Raw genomic sequence first — 21,208 nt, 5'->3', positions numbered from 1 at the left:
CTGATATGGCATGTGCTTCCTTTGGTTTATGCTGGTGCTGCCTTCTATTCTGCATCTTGGATGAAGTGTTTTTTGGTAACCTGTTGAAAATGGGAGGTAGTACCTGGGTAAGGCCTTCCAGATGCCTTACCCAGATAGTTTGGGCTGATGGGCTTTTGTCTATCCTTGATTCCCAGAGCCTTGAGATAGCCCTCAGAGTGTGTGTGGGCTATGTGCTGTCAAGTTGCCTCCTATGAATGAGAGACCTCCAAAATGTCCTATCATTAACAGACTTGCTGAGATCCTGCAAACTTGAGGACGTGGCTTCTTTTATTGAGTCAAGCCATCTTGTTTTAGGTCTTCCTCTTTTCCTACTGCCCTCCACTTTTCCCAGCATTATTGGCTTTCCCAGAGAATCTTTGTCTTCTCATCATGTGACCAAAGTATGATAGCCTCAGTTTTTTCATTTTAGCTTCTTGGGAGAATTCAGGCTTGATTTGATCTGGAACCCACTTATTTGTCTTTTTGGCCATCCATGGTCTTTTGTCTTCCATTGATTCCCAGAGCCCTGAGATAGCCCTCAGGGTATAGATAATAGATACACTTATTCCATTAGCTTCCAGTGTTGGTTGTCGCGTTGCCAGCTCCAGTTTGGGAAATACCTAAAGATTTGGGGGATGGAGCCTAGAGAGTGTGGGGTTTGGGCTGGTTATAATGGTACCCTCCACACTCCAAAGCAGCCATTTTCTCCAGTTGAACAAATCTCTATCATCTGGCGATCAAACGCAATTCCAGGAGATCTCCAGGCTGTACCTGGAGGCTGGCAACCTGAGTTGGTTGATGACCAAAAGCCAAAACCTTTCATATCCCATACCTCCCCAGAAAGATAATTACATTCCCTCTTGTATATCCAAGTAAGCTGGTTGAGTATCCTCAAAGCAGCCATGGGTTTCGTGACCTTTCAGTGTGCAAATGTTCCAAGAATTTAACTATGAATTCATGAGGCTGTGCAGCCTCAAAATCCCCAAAGACTGTGGATTTCATGACACAATCTGTTTGAATTAATTTGAACTATCTCGCCAACAAAATCAATTATAATTTCAATTAAAAATTATTTTTTATGTCCGCGCAAAGATTTTACAGTGACTTGGAAAAGCAGCAGTGGAACAACTCCATATTTACAAGCATTATCCTCAGCTCCTCAGGGACCAAAGGAAAAGGCAAAGGAGCAGATGGGTTTGAAGAACTAAAATATAGTACTAGTTGTGGGTATACCACAATAGTTGTCAAGGTATAATTTCCAGCACAGATATTGTCATGCCCATGGAGCAGACTTTTGTTCTGTCTAATATTATCTGATGGTTTAGTTTTTGCTAAAGAAGGGGGAAAAAACAGGGGCTGAATATTAAAACTGTTTTGTGAGTTTGGTAGAGACAGGTAGAAACAAGCTGACTGTGCCAAGGTATAAATTTTGGAATGTGCATCTCAGTGCAAATGTTTAATGGCACAGTTTTTCTCTCAAGGGAATGCACATCCAGATGTATATTTTCACCCAAAGCTAGAGCAAATCCAGAGTTAATAGCCAACTGGCATGCACCATCTTGCTGCTACAATGTGCAAGAGTTTGTGCACTTGGTGTTATCAGTCAAGAGCTCTGCGTGTTCAAAAATTGTTTGGAAAGGGAAGGATACGTCTGGCAATGTGCAGATTTTCCATGTGTGGAGGAGCAAAGGCTCCATGAAAACAAAGGTACAGATTTTGAACGTCCCTGGCTCTCATGTCTGGTTTTTTCCCCCTTCACCTAGACAACTACTACGGTACTCCAAAGCCTCCAGCAGAGCCTGCCCCGGTATTGTTAAATGTGACAGACCAAATCCTCCCAGGTGCAACTCCCAGTGCTGAAGGCAAACGTAAAAGAAATAAGTCGGTGAGCAATATGGAGAAGACAGGAATCGAGCCGCCTGAGGAAGAGGAGGAGGAAAGGCCGTTGGTCAATGGGAATGGCATGGCAATCACACCAGGTCAGTGCACTTATAATAATAACAACAACAACAACAACAACATTCGGTTTATATACCGCCCTTCAGGATGACTTAACACCCACTCAGAGCAGTTTACAAAGTATGTTATCATTATCCCCACAACAAAACACCCTGTGAGGTGGGTGGGGCTGAGAGAGCTAGAAGCTGTGACTGACCCAAGGTCACCCAGCTGGCTTCGAGTGCAGGAGTGAGGAATCAAACCCGGTTCTCCAGATTAGAGTCCCGCGCTCTTAACCGCTGCACCACACTGGCTCTCTTTAATAATCCATGAGAAGTCTTGCTTGCAATAGAAGCAGGGCTACCAACCTCCAGCTTCAGGCTACAGAGGTCAGTACTGCTATAGAAAATGGTGACTTCAGAATAAAGACTCTGTGGTATACCACAGAGACTAAGAGAAATGGAAGCCCCTTCCCTAATCTTGTCCACATATCTCCAAGCCAAAATTTTGCAAGCCAGAACTGGCAACTAAAATTGAAAGAAAAAGTGGTGGGGGTGCAAAACTCCTCTGAAGAAGCACACCGAGAAAAGTACTTAATACCAGAGACCATGAAGAATAAAAGAAGCAGTAGTCCTGAATTATGTATTAATCACAGTGAGTGACTCAAAATGTGAAAAATTCAAAAATAGATGACACAGTGATATGATGACCATATAAACATCAATCAGCGTGCAGTACAGTTACAGCTCAAATAAACACAACAGTTAATATAAGAACATAATGATAACAGACAGCAAAGTTGGAGATATAAAATAACATAAATAATTGACCAACTAATTAAGTTCCGATTTGACATCTTCTTCAGAATTGCTTTATCATTTGCACTCCGACCTTGTGCAGATGTTGTGGTCAGTTTGTGAAAAACAAAAGTCAAAACAGCTATAAAATAAAACAATAAAATATCTATGTAAACCCATTACAACAAAGAAATATCCGTTACTGATTATATCGGCCAATCATGGAAGAAAAGAGAACATGTGAAACATACATCTGTAACAAAATACAAACATATTCGTTAAATAAAATGTGCTAAGAGAAAAGAGAAAATATGACAGAAGATAAAATACTGTTAGAATTCAGAAAATACAAGAGCTTGTCAGCCGAAATTTTAAAGGGCCAGTGAATGTATGGAAAATCCTTATCATGAAGATTTAGGTTATCTTAAATTGAAGCTAAGTTGTGGAGAAAGTAACTTGCTATCTGATACAGACCCTTATATGATTTAACTTATAACTTTTTAACTTATATGATTTCTCTCTATGCACTGGCAGCTAAGAAACCTCAAGCTAAAGTTACGTTTGAGTAGGTAGTACATCGCACTGGTTTTTTGGTAGTTTTACATTTGTTTTATGAGAAGGAAATCTGGATTTTAATGTTCTTTTTATTATAAATTTTATGTTCAGGGTTTATAGGAGGTTTTAAAAAAAATTATCTGTTGGGTCTTCTAGCACCTGCGGTTGGGATACTGCTCACACCACCCCGTGGGTCAGTCCCATCAGGACGAGAAAGTCACATCTCAGCACATGTAGCTCTTCTCGAAGTGCGGCCACGGGGCTTTCTTCCAGTTCCCCTCATTTCTCTTCATCTGTCTCGAGGAAGCCTTATCCCAGGAACAGACTCCATCAACTTAGGCTCCTCCACCGCCAGTTCCTCAGTTTTCTCGCCTTTGTCATGTCCGGCGGTGTCGCCTCCAACCAGTTAATAAAACTGACATTCCATCGGAGAGACCATATAGGGGTTTGCACTCCCTTCTCCACCAACGCAATTGCGTTGGACCCACTTGGGGTCATGGGGTCTTTTTGTAGCTCCTCAGATTTCACTGGAGGGCTGGCGCCCACTCCTTCTGCCATGGCAGGTAGCGGGCTCTCTTCAGTCCTCTGGGGTCCAAGGTATAAAGGATTCCTGGCAAACTGTCAGGCTCTGCCAGGGAATTCTCCTACACTGCTTCACTTCATTAGACCAGGCTGGATGAGTTAAAAGTCTTTATTAAGAGATTGCCACCATTAGAGCACAGTACAAAGCAATTGCCAGGAAAACCAGGGGAAAGACCCAGCGGCCTGGTTATACCCTCCTCTCTCCTCCTCCTTTTTTGAGTAGAAGTCTTGGCACGCGGTTTCTCATGGGAAAGCTGGAAGGGGAAAGAGATGCAGACACCAAGATCATTCAGCTGGTTCCGAAGTGCCTCGAGATAAGGCAGCTGAGTACAGGACAGCAAAAGCAGAGAAAATAGTAAGAGAACAGCAGAACTACAATCTATCTATTCCCCCCATCCCCCACAGTAAAAGAAATCACTGAGTATGGCGGGAGGTCACAGGCCTGCCTGACAGTTTGCAACAAATAATGCTGTAGATTATCTCACATAAAAATGTTCTGTCTATACATTTTGAGTAAAACTTTGTCTTAAGAAGCATTTAATTCAGACCAAAGGGGAGGGATCTCCCAAATTTCTCAATTTTTCCATTGGAAAAATTCCTCAGACTTTTTCATGCTGTTCTGTTATGTAAAAGGCTAGCTGTATTCCTGACAGCTCACATCTTATCCTGCTGCACCTCCCGAGGGCACTGCTGCGGAGGGAAGCCCGGGTGAGGCAGCCTGTCCCTCCAGAGAGTGTGCTGTGGTGGAAAGCCCAGGCAGGGAGCAGGCGGGGAGCAGGTGGCAATGTCTGCCTCCCGCCTTCACACAGCTGAGATCAGGAGTGGAGCAGGTGGCAATACCTGCCTCCCGCCTTCACACAGCTGGGATCAGGTGGACAGCAGACGGTGATGCCTGCCCCCTGCCTTCACCCAGGTGGGATCAAGTGCAGAGCAGGGGGCAATGCCTGCCCCCCATCTTCACCCAGCTGGAATCAGGAGCGGAGCATGAGGCAATGCCCTCCCCTTGCCATCACCCGGCTGGGATCAGGAGCAGAGCAGGTGGTAATGTCCATCTCCCTTCACCCAGCTGCAATCAGGAGTGAAGCAGGTGGCAATACCTGCCTCTGCTTTCACCCGGCCAGGATCAGGCATGGAGCAGGAGGAAATGCCCGCTCCTGCCTTAACCCAGTGGGAATCCGGCGTACAGCAGATGGTAATGCCGCGCCCCCCTCCCTTCACCCAGCTATGATCAGGTCTGGAGCAGCTGGCAATGCCAGCCCCTCCCCTTCACTTGGCCAGGATCAGGCAAAGAGTAGGTGGCAATGCCTGCTCCCCCCCCCCCACCTTCACTCAGCCATGAGTAGATGGGGGGGAGGAGGAGGTAATGCCTGCCTACCCGCCCTCCCCTTTCTACAGCCCATTGTATTTTTCCCACCACAGGCTTTGTTGCTAGCATGTTATAAGAGTGCAAAACCTTGTCTTAAGAAGAATTTCACTCATTGCAAAAAGGTAAATATTCCATAGGAGTTGCTTTTTCAGTGATCACCCAATTCCCCATTCGGAAAAAAATGGGGGGGAGACCTCAGGAAAAAAAGGGAGGAGAATAAAATTTGCTTTCTGGTCTTTCACATCTTTGCTTGTGGTTGTTCTTTGTGGAAATATTCCGGCCTTCCTCCCCACAGAGTGATTTTTTCCTCCAACACGTCTGAAAGGAAACAATCCAGTTGTTTTTCACAAGTCACTTTTTAATTCAAAAAATTATCTATAACTTGGAGAACTTCAGAAGTACGCATTAAGCATAGAAACTAAAATGTCTTTAATGTATATGTAGAGGGTTCAATATACCTGTTCCATCTGGCTTCTCTAGGAACAGTTGATGTACAAAAGGCACATTATTAGGGCCTAATAATCCTATTGAAAATTAGAAGATCCAAAGAAAAAGATTGAATGTAAATGCCTAAGTATAGATTCATAGAAAAAAATCACAAAAAGCGTTTTGAATTTATCAACAACAACAACAACAACAACATTCAATTTATATACCGCCCTTCAGGATGACTTAATACCCACTCAGAGTGGTTTACAAAGTATGTTATTATCCCCACAACAAAACACCCCGTGAGGTGGGTGGGGCTGAGAGAGCTCGGAGAGAGCTGTGACTGACCCAAGGTCACCCAGCTGGCTTCAAGTGGAGGAGTGGGGAATCAAACCCGGCTCTCCAGATTAGAGTCCCGCTGTCTTAACCACTACACCAAACAGGCTCTCAATTTACAGCCCAATAGAAAAAAAAATAATCTAGAAATGGTTAAAACTATAGTATTAAGTTTGCAATATTCAGTACAAAATGGAACCTTTTTATATGAATGCAGAATGTATATGTTTGCAGTTTCTCACTTCAGAGTGTTAGAGTATAGGGGAAATCCCCCTCCCAACCATTACATTTGTATTGAGGAGTATGCCAAATATCTATTTATTTAGATATTTGTACCCGCTTTCCCTGCCAATGGGGACCCTAAAATTGCTTACACCATTTGTCTCACCTTCATTGTATTCTCACAACTAGACATGGGCACGATCCAAAAAATAATCCCGATTTAGCTGATCGTGATTCCGCAGCAGTGCCGAACCCAGGTACCTGAACCTCACCGATCAAGTCCTGTTTCCGATACAGAATCGGGAATTGGGAAGGCTGACGCGGGAGGGCACCCCACCACCAACACTCCCCCAGACCAGAGTGACCAGGCACTAGAGTGTGTAATACTGTGTGAGCCCTCAGCCAAGGAGGTGCCCACTGAGCTTGGCCCCAGAGCTAGACAGCAGCCCTGGAAGCAGAGAGAGAGAATAGGAATAGAGCCCAACCCCAGCTGCAACACTCCCCCCCCCAGACCTGAGCCCTCAGCTGAGGTGCCCACCGAGCTTGGCCCCAGAGCTAGGCGGCAGCCCTGGAACCAGAGGAGATAGCTCCCTATTCCCTAATTCCCTACCCGCTGAAGCCCAAAGCTAAAGCTCCCCCCCCTCTCTCTTGCGCTTTCTCTCTCCAAAAGCGGCAAGCAAGAGCTCGCCTCTGTCCCACTCCACCCGCAAGCGGAAAGTGAAATTTTGTTGCGCAGCACATGGCTATTTATAAAGCCTGGGTCTGCTACGCAGGAGGGCTGTGTTTGGCCGTAAGAGCTGCCTCTCAGGCTTTGCAGGGATGAGATTCGAGTGTCCATGGCTACAGAAGAACACCCCCTTCCCCCGCCCTCCCCTCTCTTCTCCCAAAAAGACGAGACGGGCGCGCGCTTTTCTGGCTGCTCCGTGGTTGGAAGGAAGCCCTGCTGATCAAGGAAAGCTGGGCTTCCATTTGCGTTTCCAGGGCGACAGAAGGAGGGCAAACAGCTCCGGCATTCTCCAGGCTCCGTTTCCACGGGGCTCTGTTCCCTTGGGAACAGATGGCTGGTACCAGACTGTCTGCAGACTGCAATCCCGAACGGAAACCGATCGATCCGATCGAGACCCGATAGAGCGCCCCACCCGAGCACTGAACCGGGAGCCGTGGACGGAACCGATCAGCCCGGTCCCGATGGCGCAAACGCCAAAATCGGGGCAATTTTCAGACCGTAATTCCGATCGTGCCCATGTCTACTCACAACAACCCTATGAGGTAGATTAGGTAGAGTGTATGTGATCGGTCCAAGGTCACACAGCAAGCTTCCATGGCACAGGAGGGATTCGAACCTCAATCTCCAAGATCCTACTCTGACACTCTAACTGCTACACCACATTGAGGGGAGAAGTGGAGTCACCCAACATGAGCTCACTGTTTTTGGTAGGGATGATTTTGAAGTCTGATATGATCATGATTAAATCAGATTTGCACTTCTTTCAGACAACTCATTGGATTGAATCACAGTTCTTGGGAATTTTGATAAGTAGTTCGAAGAACTCAGCATTATGTTTTTTCAAACGCACGGAAGGCTGTTTTCCAATATCATTTTCAGTAGATTGGGAGAGAACTTGTGCAAGCCTGTACAGAATGACTGCAGCCTCTCAGTACGCCTCGGTCAAAGTAGTTCTGCATAGGATTGCTATTTCAGAGTATTCGCTTGCACGGAGGCACAGGTCTGCAACTTCTGCTCTGGCTGACAATCTCCCAGGAGGTTTTGGGGTGCGAGGAGAAAGCGGCGAGTGCGCATCAGCAGTGTGCTGGTGTGCAGTGTCACTTCAGGTGAAAACTGCAGAGTTTTCGGTAATGCCAAGAGCATCCCGTGCCGTCATGATGTTACTTCTGTGATTCTTTGATTCTGTGACTCTTCACTGCTTCAAACACAGCAGGTTATTCATGTAGTAATAAACTTGTAAAGAAACACTCTAAAGTGCCCAAAGCAGAATCACAGAATCACAGAATCACAGAACGGGAAGGGGCCACTCAGACCTTCTAGTCCAACCCTCTGCCCAATGCAAGATGAGCCTAAAGCACCCCTGACAAATATTCATCCAGCCTCTTCTTGAAAACTGCCAGTGAAGGGCAGCTCACCACCTCCCTAGGCAGCTGATTCCACCTTTGAACTACTCTGACCGTGAAAAAGTTTTTCCTAATATCCAGCCGCTACCTTTCTGTGTGTAATTTAATTCCGTTGCTTCGAATCCTATCCTCTGCTGCCAATAGGACAGTTTGGTGGATAGGGAACTGGTTAGAGGACCACACTCAAAGAGCGGTGGTCAATGGCATTTCATCTGATTGGAGGGAGGCATCCAATGGGGTGCCGCAGGGCTCGGTTTTGGGCTTGGTACTTTTCAATATTTTTATCAATGATCTGGATGAAGGGGCAAATGGGCTACTCATTAAATTTGCTGATGATACCAAATTGGGAGGAGTGGCAAACACCCAAGAAGATAGAGTTAAAATTCAACAAGACCTGAATACTCTGGAGAAGTGGGCAGATGCGAATAGGATGCAATTCAACACAGTATTACATCTGGGCCACAAAAATGTGACGCACAAATACAGGATGGGGGATACACTTCTGGGCAGTAGTGTATGCGAAAGACATCTTGGAGTAAGAGTGGACTGTAAACTAAATATGAGCAGTCAGTGTTATGCGGTGGCAAAAAGGCAAACTCAGTCTTGGGTTATATCAAAAGGGCCATTGCATTGAAATCGCACGAGGTCATAGTCCCTCTCTGTACTGCCTTGGACAGGCTGTACCTGGAGTACTGTGTGCAGTTCTGGAGGCCTCACTTCAAAAAGGATGTGGACAAGATCGAGAGGGTGCAGAGGAGAGCGACGAGGATGATCAGGGGTCTGGAGACTGAGCCCTACGAGGAAAGGCTGAGGGCCTTGGGAATGTTTAGTTTGGAGAAGAGGAGGTTGAGGGGGGACATGATTGCTCTCTTTAAGTATTTGAAAGGCTGTCATTTGGAGGAGGCCAAGGAGCTATTCCTGGCAAACAACACATCTCTCGGAGTAGGAGATCTGGCCTGGACACATGACGTTCCATACCCCTGAGCAGAGAGTCCCCGATGACCCCCACCTTCCGTTTTCTTCCACTTACGTGTGGCCCCATGCCCTCTTCACTCCCTCCTCCAGGTTTTTGTGGTTCTTCTTCCACTTTTATCTCTGTCACCATCTCAATCACCTCAAAACGATTCTTGAGCTCCAGTGGACCAGAGCGTCGCCTTAGTCCACGTGTTCCGGTTTGTATTGCAGAACTGAAAGGAGGCTCAGACGGGCGATCGGCTCTTCCTTCTTCTCTGGGACTTACTTCTTCATGCTTGTGCAGAGCCCCCAGGCTCTTCTCAATAAAATCCTCCCCTTCCTTGATTTCCCGAAGGGTGGTGATCCTCTCCTCCAGGCTCATGCCCTTCTTACTTTAATTGAGTATTTGAACTTCCAGAGGGAAAAGATAACCTATGTTAGTCACAGTAGAAAACATTTATTTCCAGGAAATATGCAAAGAGCATTTTCATCAATATGCCTATGGATACGAACCTTATTTCTGTGAAAGTGAGTAGGAAGGTGCTTTTCCCAAATAGCTACTATTTGAGTTAAGATTTGTAGAGCAGTTTTGGTGCGTTCTCTCCTATGTTAAAACTGATTTTCCTTCTGAACGCACCACTTTTCTCCGCAGCTTTCTTCCTGTAATTAAAACTACAATAATGAGCTTATTTATGCAGAGGGAAGGGCAGAAACAGCATGTGACAAAGAAAATGGGGTGGCTGCTGAAAATGACAGCTGTTTTGATTTCCTTCTCCCCCTCTATAATGTCTGTTTCAACTTATTCTCATCTTTCCTCATCCCCTCTTTTATTTTTTATTTGTTTGTGATGTAACTAGAGATGGGCACGATCCAAAAAAAAATTGCCAATCCAGCTGATCGTGGATCGGCGCCGGTGACGATCCCAACTAAATGATCCACACCGATCATCTCCCATTCCCAATCCGTGGAGTGTGGAGGCCAAAGCGGGGGGCGCTGCTATTCCCAGCTATGTGGGAAAGTGGGTGTTGGCGGCGGCCACCAGGCCCGGCGAGCATGGGGAGACGGCGACGAGCCACCTCCCCTCAGGGGGCAGGGGGTCTGGCTGCTTGCCGGCGACACCCCCCATGTGCCCGCCTGCCAGGCCAAAAAGGAGCGCGCTGGCGAGAGAAGAACGGTGGGTGATGCCTGCGGCATCTGTGTTTGTGTTTGGCCGTCTGTGTTTGGCCATCAGAGCTGCCTATCAGGGTTTGCAGGGATGAGATTGGAGTGCCCAGGGCTACAGAACACCCCCTTCCCCCTCCCTCCCCTGGGTGTCTTCTCCCAGCTGGTGACTGCTTTGCTGCTCCGTGGTTGGAAGGAAGCCCTGCTGATCAAGGAAAGCTGGGCTTCCATTTGGGTTTCCAGGGCGACAGAAGGAAGGCAAATACAGCTCAGGCATTCCCCTGACTCCGTTGCCCCGGGAATAGAGTGGCGCCTGAGTGTCTGGCTTCCCGATCCAAGCATGATCCAGCCCCAATCCAGCCCCCTCCCGATCACTGGATCGTTGGCCGTGGCCGATCACGGTCCGCTGAGTCACGATCGCGCAATCGCCATTATCGTGGGGTTTTTTGGATCGTAATGCGGATCGTACCCATCTCTAGATGTAACTATTCCCTACTTTTCAGCCAGACGGACTCCCAAAATGTCTTATTTACACCTTACACATTTAAAATTAAAGATTTTAAAGCTATTTTTTCCTTAGATCAAAACTATCTGAGTGATAAATACTGAATAAGTGCTAAGTTTCTCCAGTGGTTCTGGAGGGTGGAGCTGTATTGCTATATACAGATTTTTTTTTTCTCCCCATCATTTATTGGCAGTGTCTTCTCGCATGAAAGCAGTCAGAAGAAGGACTTTCCCTCGAGTCCCAGACTGGCTCTGCCTAGGTAGCATCCACCAAGGTATTTGCTCCAGTCTTCTTAGAGTTCTGGTTAGCTCCCTCCTTTCTTCTCTTGGTCTTCTTCACCTTAGGTAGACCAATACTTTTTGCCATTTCTCCCACCCCTAGATGCGAGCCCAGACTAATCTCAACAGCTTGTTCTGAACAATAATGATGTTTGTTACATTTATTGCATGAAAAAGGTCATTTTCAGCAGCCATCTAGTTTTCTTTGTCACATGCTGTTTATGCTCTTTCCTCTGCATAAATAGTAGTTTTAATTACAGGAAGAAAGCTGAGGAGAAAAGTAGTGTGTTCAGAAGGAAAATCGGATTTAATTTAGGAGAGATCCAGGTTTGATTCCCCACTCCTCCACTTGAAGCCACCTAGGTGACCTTGGGTCAGTCATAAGGCAACATAGTGGTCTTTAACTCATTAAATTGACTATGGTCCTTAACTCATTAGAACCCCTCCCTACAATACAAAATCCTTTTTGAATAATTCAGTTTTTCATTGTTTGCAGAGGCTAGGAGCGTGGGGACTTTCCTGACCTCCTCGGACAGGCTGTTCCACAGGCTGAAAAGCCCATGTACGGGGCTGCTGATTTTGCTCAAGTGCAGGGTGGCACAGGCAGGAGACCCTGTTCAGATGAGCGAAGCTGCCATGGAGGAACATAGAGGAACATAGAGAGGGAGGTGGTCCCATAGGTATGCTGGGCCACGGCCATGAAGAGCTGTGTACATGATAACCAATACCTTGAACTGAGCACGGTAGCTGATAGGTAGCCAGTGGAGTGACTGCAGAATGGGAGTGATGTTCACGCTCCTGCTCGCAATCCTCCAGTTTCCTTTTGGTATGTCATGACTTCTTTTCTGAAGATCTTTTTCATGCAATAAATGTTCAGAACAGGATGCTGAGATTAGTTTGGGTACCCCTCTGACTCCGACAATTGTGTCAGACTATGGCATTCCAGACACGAGAGTCTGTCTTACTCCCTTCTGCAAGAAGACAAGGTCTTTTGATTTCAAAAGGTTTTATTTTGAAAGACAGCATTCAGGCCCAGACGTCCATATTCCAGGATTTGAGATCCTGGCTGAACAAGGCATTGTTAGGAATGAGACACAGAACGAAAGTTGTTACATTTCACACTCTCAGAACCCAGCCTCCCCCCAGAGTTCACATAGCAGGAAAGTTCTCTGTGGGAACACCAGCCAAGGTCGAATCGGCTCGAAGAATAGATAAGACAGTATCCTCTCCCATGGAATCGGCTCCTCGCACGTGGTGGGGCCTAGAGGGAAAAAAAGACTAAACAACTACAGAATTAAACATGGCGTTACTTAGGTTGCTTCCTTTCAGGTACTATGTGTCAGACTGTGGCTTGCTAAAAGTTGTAATCCAGACTACCTCTTGCAATGAGACATGAGTCCATTGGTTTCAAAAGATTTACTGAATATAAACAACCATTATAGTCCACAATCCAAGATGCTAGGATCTTGGCTGATACAGAAGTATTGTTACGAATGACAGGCAAAAGCAAAGGAAGTTCCCTGTAGGCCCCATCCTCCCCCACAGTTCTCAAAACAAACGGCCCGAGGGTGAGAAAGTGAAAGCTTCCCAAGGCTGGAAAAGTTGTAGACATAACATTCTTCTTCTCTCTGTGAAGTTCCAGTGAACTGCTTGCCACCTGCAACAGAAGCACTTACAATACTGACAAGATTAAAATGGAGTCTCTTTGGTTTGAAGATACATAAAACATAGTCAGAACCTGACACTATGCAAACAGACCCTGTACATTATCTTATTCAAAGATGTACAGTGAGAACTTAGCACAGAAAAAACGTCTTGCAAATGTGAAAACTAAAGCAATTCATCGAGCCCACCTTCTTTGTTCAACAAATATATATTTCAGACCAGAGTCTGTGACATTCCCAAGAGGTCATCCTTGGTCAGCCCTTGTACAATGCAACTGGGAAGCTTGATTCTGTCTCCATTGGGCTCATAAAGCTGCTCCTTAGTAGCCACTTGTTCGCTGGTGAAGATGTTCATCAAGATGGCATTCTTCATAGCACACAGAGTATCAGAACTCAACACGTTGTCCGTAAATAAGGAGTGCTGCATATTTCATGCATGTTTCTCTTTATTCCCAATATCATCTCAATAACTGATAGAGCAGAGGAAATAATCTTACCTTCATTTTGCCTGAAGCCCATCCACAAAAGAGTCCTTAGTTTTTCTATTTCTAGGGGCAAGAAATTGCCTGGACGCCAGGAGGCTTGAGGCCCCCTAGGTGGCTCTGGAGGGTCAGGAGCTGGCATGCTGGGGAGTTGGAGTCAGAGGGTGGCATCTAGAAGAGGCACCTGGCCAACTGATGGGGGGAGTGGAGTGGAGAAGCGAGAACAGACTGCTTGGGCCAGTGAAATTGGGCTGCAGAGGAGAAGGCTTAAGGAGCGTGGCATGAGACCACAACTGGGCCTGGTTGGTGGGCATGGTACACTGTCCTGCCTGCCTACACCTGTTTGGGAAGCTGGGAAAGTATACCCTGGATTGCACTTGAAAGACTGTTGGAAGCAGACCTGGGAAACCAGGCTGCTCCATTGCATTAGAGTCCAAAATGTGGGCTGCTCTTCAAATCGGTTGAGGGATCATGGATTTATTAATGGCTGCAAGTTGAATTTTTTTCCTGGCAGGAAATTTTTTTCCTGCCCGGGAGATAATTTAGAGTGAAGTTGAATTTGGAAAAGAATTCCGCCCATCGCAATTGCTTGGCATTCAGTCTGCGTGGGCTTCGGAGGGCCTCCAGATTTTTATGATCCGTCCAGACCTCGAAAGGGTATCGCGCCCCCTCCAGCCAATGTCTCCAGTTAGTAAGGGCCGCTTTTACTGCAAAGGCCTCCTTTTCCCACACATTCCAATTCCTTTCCGCCTCCGAAAATTTTCTAGACAAGAAAGCACACGGCCGCAGCCTACCATCCTCCCCCTTCTGCAGTAAACCCCCCCCTATCGCCGTATCGCTGGCGTCAACCTGTACTATGAAAGGGGATTGTTCGTTGGGGTGGGAGAGGATGGGTTCTGTTACAAATTGCTTTTTTAGACAATCGAAGGCCGTTTGGCAATCGGGGGTCCATTGCAGTTTGGCAGAGGGTTTTTTAGCTTGGTCCCCTTTATCTTTGGTTTTCAGCAAGTCTGTTAAAGGGAGCGTGATTTGGGCGAAATTTGCTATGAAGTCTCTATAGAAGTTGGCAAAACCCAGGAAGGATTGCAGTTCTTTACGGGTGGTGGGTTTCTGCCAGTCCTGGATCGCCTGTATTTTGGCTGGATCCATTTTCAGACCTTCTTGGGAGATACAATACCCGAGGTAAGTGAGTTCGGTTTTATGGAATTCACATTTAGACAGTTTGATGGGCAGCTTATTCTTCATCAGGGTGGCTAAAACTTTTCGTACCGTTTGAATATGTTCTTCCTCGGTGTCCGAGTAAATTAACACATCATCAAGGTACACTACCACCCCTTTGTACAGAAATTCGTGTAGAACTTCGTTTATCATGGACATGAATACGGACGGGGCTCCCGTCAAACCAAAAGGCATAACTAAGTATTCATATTGTCCGAGGGGCGTATTGAAAGCGGTTTTCCACTCATCCCCTGCCTTGATACGAACGTGGAAGTAAGCATCTTTTAGATCTAATTTCGTAAAGATCTTACCTTGGGCCACGACGTTGAGAAGGTCTCGGATGAGCGGTATAGGATAGGCGTTGTTGGTGGACACTGCATTCAAGCCTCGGAAATCTGTGCACAGTCGAAGTCCCCCATCCTTCTTTTTCACGAAGAGGACTGGAGCGGCGTGGGGGCTAGCGGCTGGGCGGATGAACCCTCGTTGGAGGTTGGTGTCGATGAATTTCCGGAGCTCTTCGCGTTCATGGAGACTCATGGGATAAAGTCGTCCTTTGGGCAGTGAGGCTCCGGGTAAAATTTCTACCGCACAGTCCGTTCGTCGGTGCGGGGGTAGAGTATCTGCTTCCTCTTCAGAGAAAGCATTTAGAAAAGGCCAGTACGGTTCGGGTATTTGGTTGACTTCTTCTTGGGTGAGAAGGGCCTTTTCTTTATGAGTCGGATCTTCGCCCCAGTTTTGATTCCAACGGTGATTTTTGCAGTTGGTATGACTGAAGGTAATACATCCTTGTGCCCAGTCTATGTAGGGATTGTGATCACATAGCCATTTGCTGCCTAAAATTAACGGGTACTTGGCAGTCGAGCTGATGACAAAGGACCTCTTCTCCCAATGTTGTCCCATGCCTGTGATCACTGGGATGGTTTCAGTTGTTACAGGATTCATGTTGGTACCATCCATTTGCTCAAAGATTACTGGATTTTGTAGATCCCGAGTTGGTAGGACTAGTCCATTGACTAGAGCAGGGGCAATGATGTCTCTTGAGCAGCCCGAGTCAATAAGAGCTTGCACCCGAATATGCATCTTCCTCTCTGGGTTGATTAGAGTCACTGGCATGAATAAGATGGACCCAGGCGGCCGGTTCCGTGCAGGGACGGGCTTAGGGCGGATCTGTCGTTTGGGTCCTTTCACGACAGATCCATTTCGTTTCCCGACTGGGGACTTTCTGGATTAGCTTCTGCGGTTGGGGAAGCGGGATCGTATTCCATGACTTCTTCCGCTTCCAGCCCTCTCTCCGAGGCTGGCCTTTGGGAAGCGCCGCGGCCTCTATTTGCTCGTGGTGCTGGAGTCGGGCGTTGGAGCGTAGGAAACGGAGCAAGGGTTGGACGCCGTAATTGGAGCGGAGGTCTTTGCACAGGCCGGTAAGGGCATTGTGCTGCAAAGTGACCAGCCTGTCCGCATTGCAAACACAGCCCTTGTTGCCATCTAGCATCTCTCGCTCCACGGGTGGCGTAGCTAGCTCCCCGTGTTCCCCTCTGTAAGGTCAATGATCTTCTTTGTCCCGTTTGTTGTTGTTGTTCAACCAAACGGACTTCCAAAATGCGATTTTCTACTTCGCAAACAAGTTGGATCCACCCTAACAACGTGGGGGGATTGTCTTGCATGAGAGCTCTGTCCAAAAGTCTCGGGTTAAGGCCTTGTTTGAACAGAATAATCTTGGTGGACTCCTCACACCTAGGGCACTTGGCTGCTAATTGCCGGAATTTTGTGACATAGTCTCTTGCTGACATGCTGCCTTGTTTGATGGCTTGCAATTCTGTTCGGGCCCGGGTTTCTTCTAAGGGGTCTTCATATTGCGCTCGGATAGCATCCACTAACCCCTGAAGAGTATCGAGTTCTGGGGCCCCGACATTGTATAGTCCTACATACCAGTCTGCTGCTTTGCCCTGTAAACGAGATCCAAGATGTTCGATTTGACTGGCCTCACTGCCGAAGAGGTGCCCCCACCGGTTGAAAAACTGTACCACTTGGACTAGGAAAAATCCCAATTTGGATGGATCCCCATCGAAGGTGGCTTCCAGCTTCACCCAACCCATCGGGAGTTCCTGTCTCGGAGCAGGCGCTGGGTAAAAGTCCATCGGCAGTCTTAGTTGCGCCTGAGGCACAGGAGGAGGTAACTGGAGTCTCGGTCGGGGCAACGGTGCCGGCTGTACGGGTGGCGGTTGAACCGGCGGTGCCGGCTGGGGTTGGGCTGGTTGTGCGGGCGGAGGTTGCCATGGTTGCTGTGTCGGGGTTGGTCTTGGTTGGGCCGGAGGCTGTAGTGGCAGGCGAGCAGGAGGCGGCAGTCTCGGTCTGGCCGGTAACACGGGAGGCGTTAGTGGCAGCTGTCGAGGTGGAGGAGGTTGGTGTGGGAGAGTGGAAATCGGCCACTGAGGAGGGGGTTGAAGGTGTCGTAGTGGTGCAGGCCGTCCCGGTTGGTTCGGGGGTGGTAAAACGGGCTGGTCCTGGGGCTGCTGCAACAGTATGAGCTGCGGTCGAGGTGAGAGAGGCCGCAGCGGCGAGGGTTGAACCGGTGGAAGGCCGCGCGGGCTTGCCCCTCCGGGTGTTGTTAATCTGGGAAGCAGCGGCTGGCCTCTTGGCGCTGTTAGACCGTCCCCCGTAGGTTGCCCGGCGGGGACAATGTCTCGCGGTTGACGAGGGGCTCCCTCCTCGGATGGAGCCGCGTGTGCTCCCGCTTGGTCCGGCCGGACCGTTATAGAAGAAGTAAGAGGGGGTCTCACCGGTGTATCACTGGGCTTTTCTTCCCCTTCCGTAGGCCTCTCAACGGGAGTCCCGTCTGGCGGCGCATCCCCTGCCTGGTTAGGAAGTTCGGTGGGGGTCTCTCCGGGTGGCTCAACCGGGTCTCCCTTGCTCGGTGGAATTTCCTGCTGTGCTGGAAGTTCCTTGGGTTGCTCTCCCGTTTCGCCCGGATGGGTGTCCCCTTCGCCGGTAGGTGACGGCCGCTGCTGGACATCCTCCATCGGATAGGAGATAACACTTTGAAGGGTAGCTATCTGTATCGCCATCTCTTCAGGGGACAGTCTTTCCCCTGCTCCCATTGCCGAAATTAAATGGATGGCATGAGCCAAACTTTCTTCCATATCCATCAGTTTAGCTTCTAACTGTTGCATTCGACTTGCCCCCGGTTGCTCGCTTATGGAAGCTTCATTCGTTGCACTCACCGGGGACAAGGGGCCCCAAGGAGGAGGGTCCCCTTGGACGACTCTCGATCTCGCAGCTAGGATTCCCTTGGCCATACCCGTCACGGCCGAGATGCTGGTATCCACCGCATAGGTGCGACCTTGTATCTGCTCCCAACTTTGTTCAGGGACCTCCGTTGGCTCTTTCCACGGAACAAGTTCGGAGTAATCCCAACTCAGGGCGCCGCGGCGAGACGTGTCCCCCTCCGCCTGCTCGGACGTCCTGTTCCAATATCGCCATGGTTGGCTGCTGTCTAGCTCCGGGACGGTTCCTAGGCTTCGGCGCCCTTCCATCGAAACTAGTGGATGGAGTCCACCTGCCCGACGCTCTCTGGTTTCTCGGGGCCTGGCTCCCCACTCCGACGGGGTGGGTACCGAAATCAAAGGGAGAGCGGTCGCTTTCGGCCTTGCCCCGAGGTTGGCTTCGGTCTCGTCCCGAGTACTGAGGTCGATGAGAGGCGGGGTGGAAGTGGAGGCTCCGGTTCCGTTCCCGGCTGCTCCCAGCTCCTGGGAGTCTTGGGCTTGCACGGGTTGCACAGGTTGATTGTCGGGAGACGCATACGGATCAAACAAAGGATCCCTGTCCGGGACAACCTTGGATTCCGCTGGGCCCGACTCAGACATGATTGGTAACAAAATGTCAGACTGTGGCTAAATAAGGCACTCACTACAGGGTTCCCTTTAGAAGCAAACACAAGTCCATTGTTTGGAAAAGGAAACTTTACTGCAGAAAAGGTCCATTATAGTCCACTGTCCTGAATAGGAGAATCAGGATGGTACATGATCATTGTTACCAATGAAGAGCAAGCATAAGATACAGAGTAACAATACCCATCTGGATCAGCCTCCCCCCACAGTTCTCAAAACAACATCTCTCAGTCCTGGGAAGCTGCTCTCCTTCAAGGCCAATGCTTGGTGGAACGGTGTTAGACAAAACAGTCTCCTCCGGTGGGAATGCTGCCTGGGAACTGGTGCACCTGGGAAGAGGATACTCAAACACTAGAAGCATTAGAAAATGGAGTCAGTACAGTTTAGATATACACTGGACCTGACAATTGGAACTTGTATTGGGAGATCTATTAGCCCTTAGAGGATGAAGAAGGAATAATTCCCACTTAATTAGTGACAATTTAATTAATTATATGCAGGTTGGAATTAGTTGAAAGGGTAATGTAATTAAATTGGGATAGAAATGAATTCTGTGCCTGGTAAATGTGATTGGGGGTGTGGGGAAATATGTGTCATGTGTGCCTGCCTGCAGTACATGCCATGTGTATGTTATATGCAATCTTTTGGTCCTCTGACACTATGCAGAGTTCTGAGTACCATTCAATGCCTGTTATTTGGAAGTTCAGTATGTTATCTCTGCTTTGAAGTTAAACACTTTTACTTCTGAGGCCAACGGCCTTGAGACCACATGCAGCCAGTCTGAAATGTATCTTCCCTGAGAACATGGATGATTTCATTCCCAATTTGCTAATGTTGCTTGTCGTAGTCTAAACTCTGATACTTTTGTCTTTAGCATTTGCGCCAGAATTCCAACAGGCTGCTAACCTGGGGACAGGACATTAATCTATAACTAACCATGCTTTCCCTCAATACGTCACTTCTGCCAATTCTACTATCTGAGCACCTTGAACCTGATAGATCTCTAATAAAAGTTACTTCAACCGATTCACCTGTGTGATCGCTGTGGAGAACTTAGGGATTTACTTGCCAAGGACTGACAATATGAGTATATTGAGACTCAAATTCATGTAATTGAGGGGAACTGAGTTCTGTTGCTGTGTTGTATTGTTGCAGGGTATGTTAGGAGATGGAGGCTGGGGGGTGGTGAGAAAGGAGACTGGGATGGAGCTAGGGATCCCAGTGCTCTGGGGTCGAGGGAGGTATGGCGATGGGGCAAGGGTTTGGAAGGGAAGGCCATGGAGACGTGGTAAGGCTTGGTGTCCTTCCAACCTTCGTCCCATCCCAAGGCATGCTGGTTGTGGGGCTAGGAGTATGAATTACCTCTCTCCGGCACTGATGTTGTGTAATGCCAGGTCCATCAATAACAAGACCAAGACACTGCAAGATTTCTTTGCAGTGGAAAATGTGGACCTGGTGTGCATGACTGAGACCTGGGTGAGGGATGGCAAAATAGTTGCCTTGAAAGAACTGCCCCCCCCCCAGGTTTCTCGGTCCTTCACCAGTCCTGGACAGATGGTTGGGGGGGGGAGTGGCTATTCTCATTCGGGAGTCTTTCTCCTTCAGGCCACTCCCCGCACCAAACATCACTGTCATTGATTGTGTTGGCCTGATGTGAGATGCTGAGTCTTGGGTGACTTCAATGTCCATGTTGATGATGCCACCTCCTCACAGGCTGCGGACCTGTTGTCATCCATGGAAGCACTAGGGTTCTCCCAATTTGTTTTGGCTCCCACACATCAAGCGGGCCACACGCTAGATTTGATCTTTGGGATGGGGATTCAGGTGGACCTTGATGCCATTGAGGCAGTGCCATGGTCAGACCACTTTGTCCTGAAGGCTCGTCTGGGAGTGCCAGCCCCTCCCTGCATAGGCAGTGAGCTGATTTGTGCTCGCCAGCAGAGACTAATGGATCCAATTGGTTGCCAGAATGCTCTGCGGGATCCGATGCCCCCTGGCAGTTGTTAAATGAGCTGGTGGAGGACTGACATGGCCGTCTCTCCGAAGCCATCGATGAAATCACCCCCGTTGCCTTCTCCATTCCCGTGCCAGACTAGCCCCCTGGTACACAGAGGAGCTACAGCAGCTGAAACAGGAACTGAGATGGCTGGAGCAAGTGTGGTGGTGGAATCAGAGCGAAGAGGCAAGATCATCTTATAGAGCGTTTATGAAGGCCTATGGGGTGGCTGTGAAGGCGGCAAAGGAGGATTATTATGCCACCTCCATAGTGTCTGCAAGCTCACGCCCAGCGAAATTATTTCAGGTGGTTCGGTCTTTGGTCTCCCTCTTGCAGGGAGACTGCCAAATTAGGAATTCAGCCATTAGCTGTGAGGCTTTGGGGAGCTTTTTTGCGGATAAAGTCTTGCCCCTCCACTGCAACCTGCTGGCCACGGTTGATACAGTAAAGGAACTAGAAATCCCTTGGCTGTCTTCTAGTCTGATTTTAGATCACTTCATTCTGGTCTCCCAGGAAGATGTTGACAGGATCTTATGGCTGGTGAGGCCCACTACAGGCCCCTTGGACCTCTGCCCCTCATGGCTGGTTAAGGCCAGTATCAGTGGGCTGAAGGCCCCGTTGGAGGACATTATTAATCTATCACTGAGCTCCAGGGTTTCCCCCAGGGTATTAAAGGAAGCCGTAGTGAGG

The 21,208-nt window shown here is 48.3% G+C and overlaps 1 protein-coding gene across 1 annotated transcript in view; it reads left to right on the top strand.

Annotated features, from left to right (window-relative positions):
* The window catches only part of MAGI2 (membrane associated guanylate kinase, WW and PDZ domain containing 2), a 1,211,123-nt gene that overhangs the window by 754,433 nt on the left and 435,482 nt on the right, over positions 1 to 21,208 (top strand). The window contains exon 4 of the mRNA XM_054988145.1: positions 1,785 to 2,000. Coding sequence (XP_054844120.1) covers positions 1,785 to 2,000 — 216 coding nt within the window. The remainder of the gene's footprint in view (positions 1 to 1,784; positions 2,001 to 21,208) is intronic.

This window comes from Eublepharis macularius, chromosome 9 (genome assembly GCF_028583425.1).
Source record: "Eublepharis macularius isolate TG4126 chromosome 9, MPM_Emac_v1.0, whole genome shotgun sequence".
Classification (NCBI taxonomy): Eukaryota; Metazoa; Chordata; class Lepidosauria; order Squamata; family Eublepharidae; genus Eublepharis; species Eublepharis macularius.
Note: the sequence above shows the minus strand (reverse complement) of the source record. Positions and strands in the feature narration are given on the sequence as shown.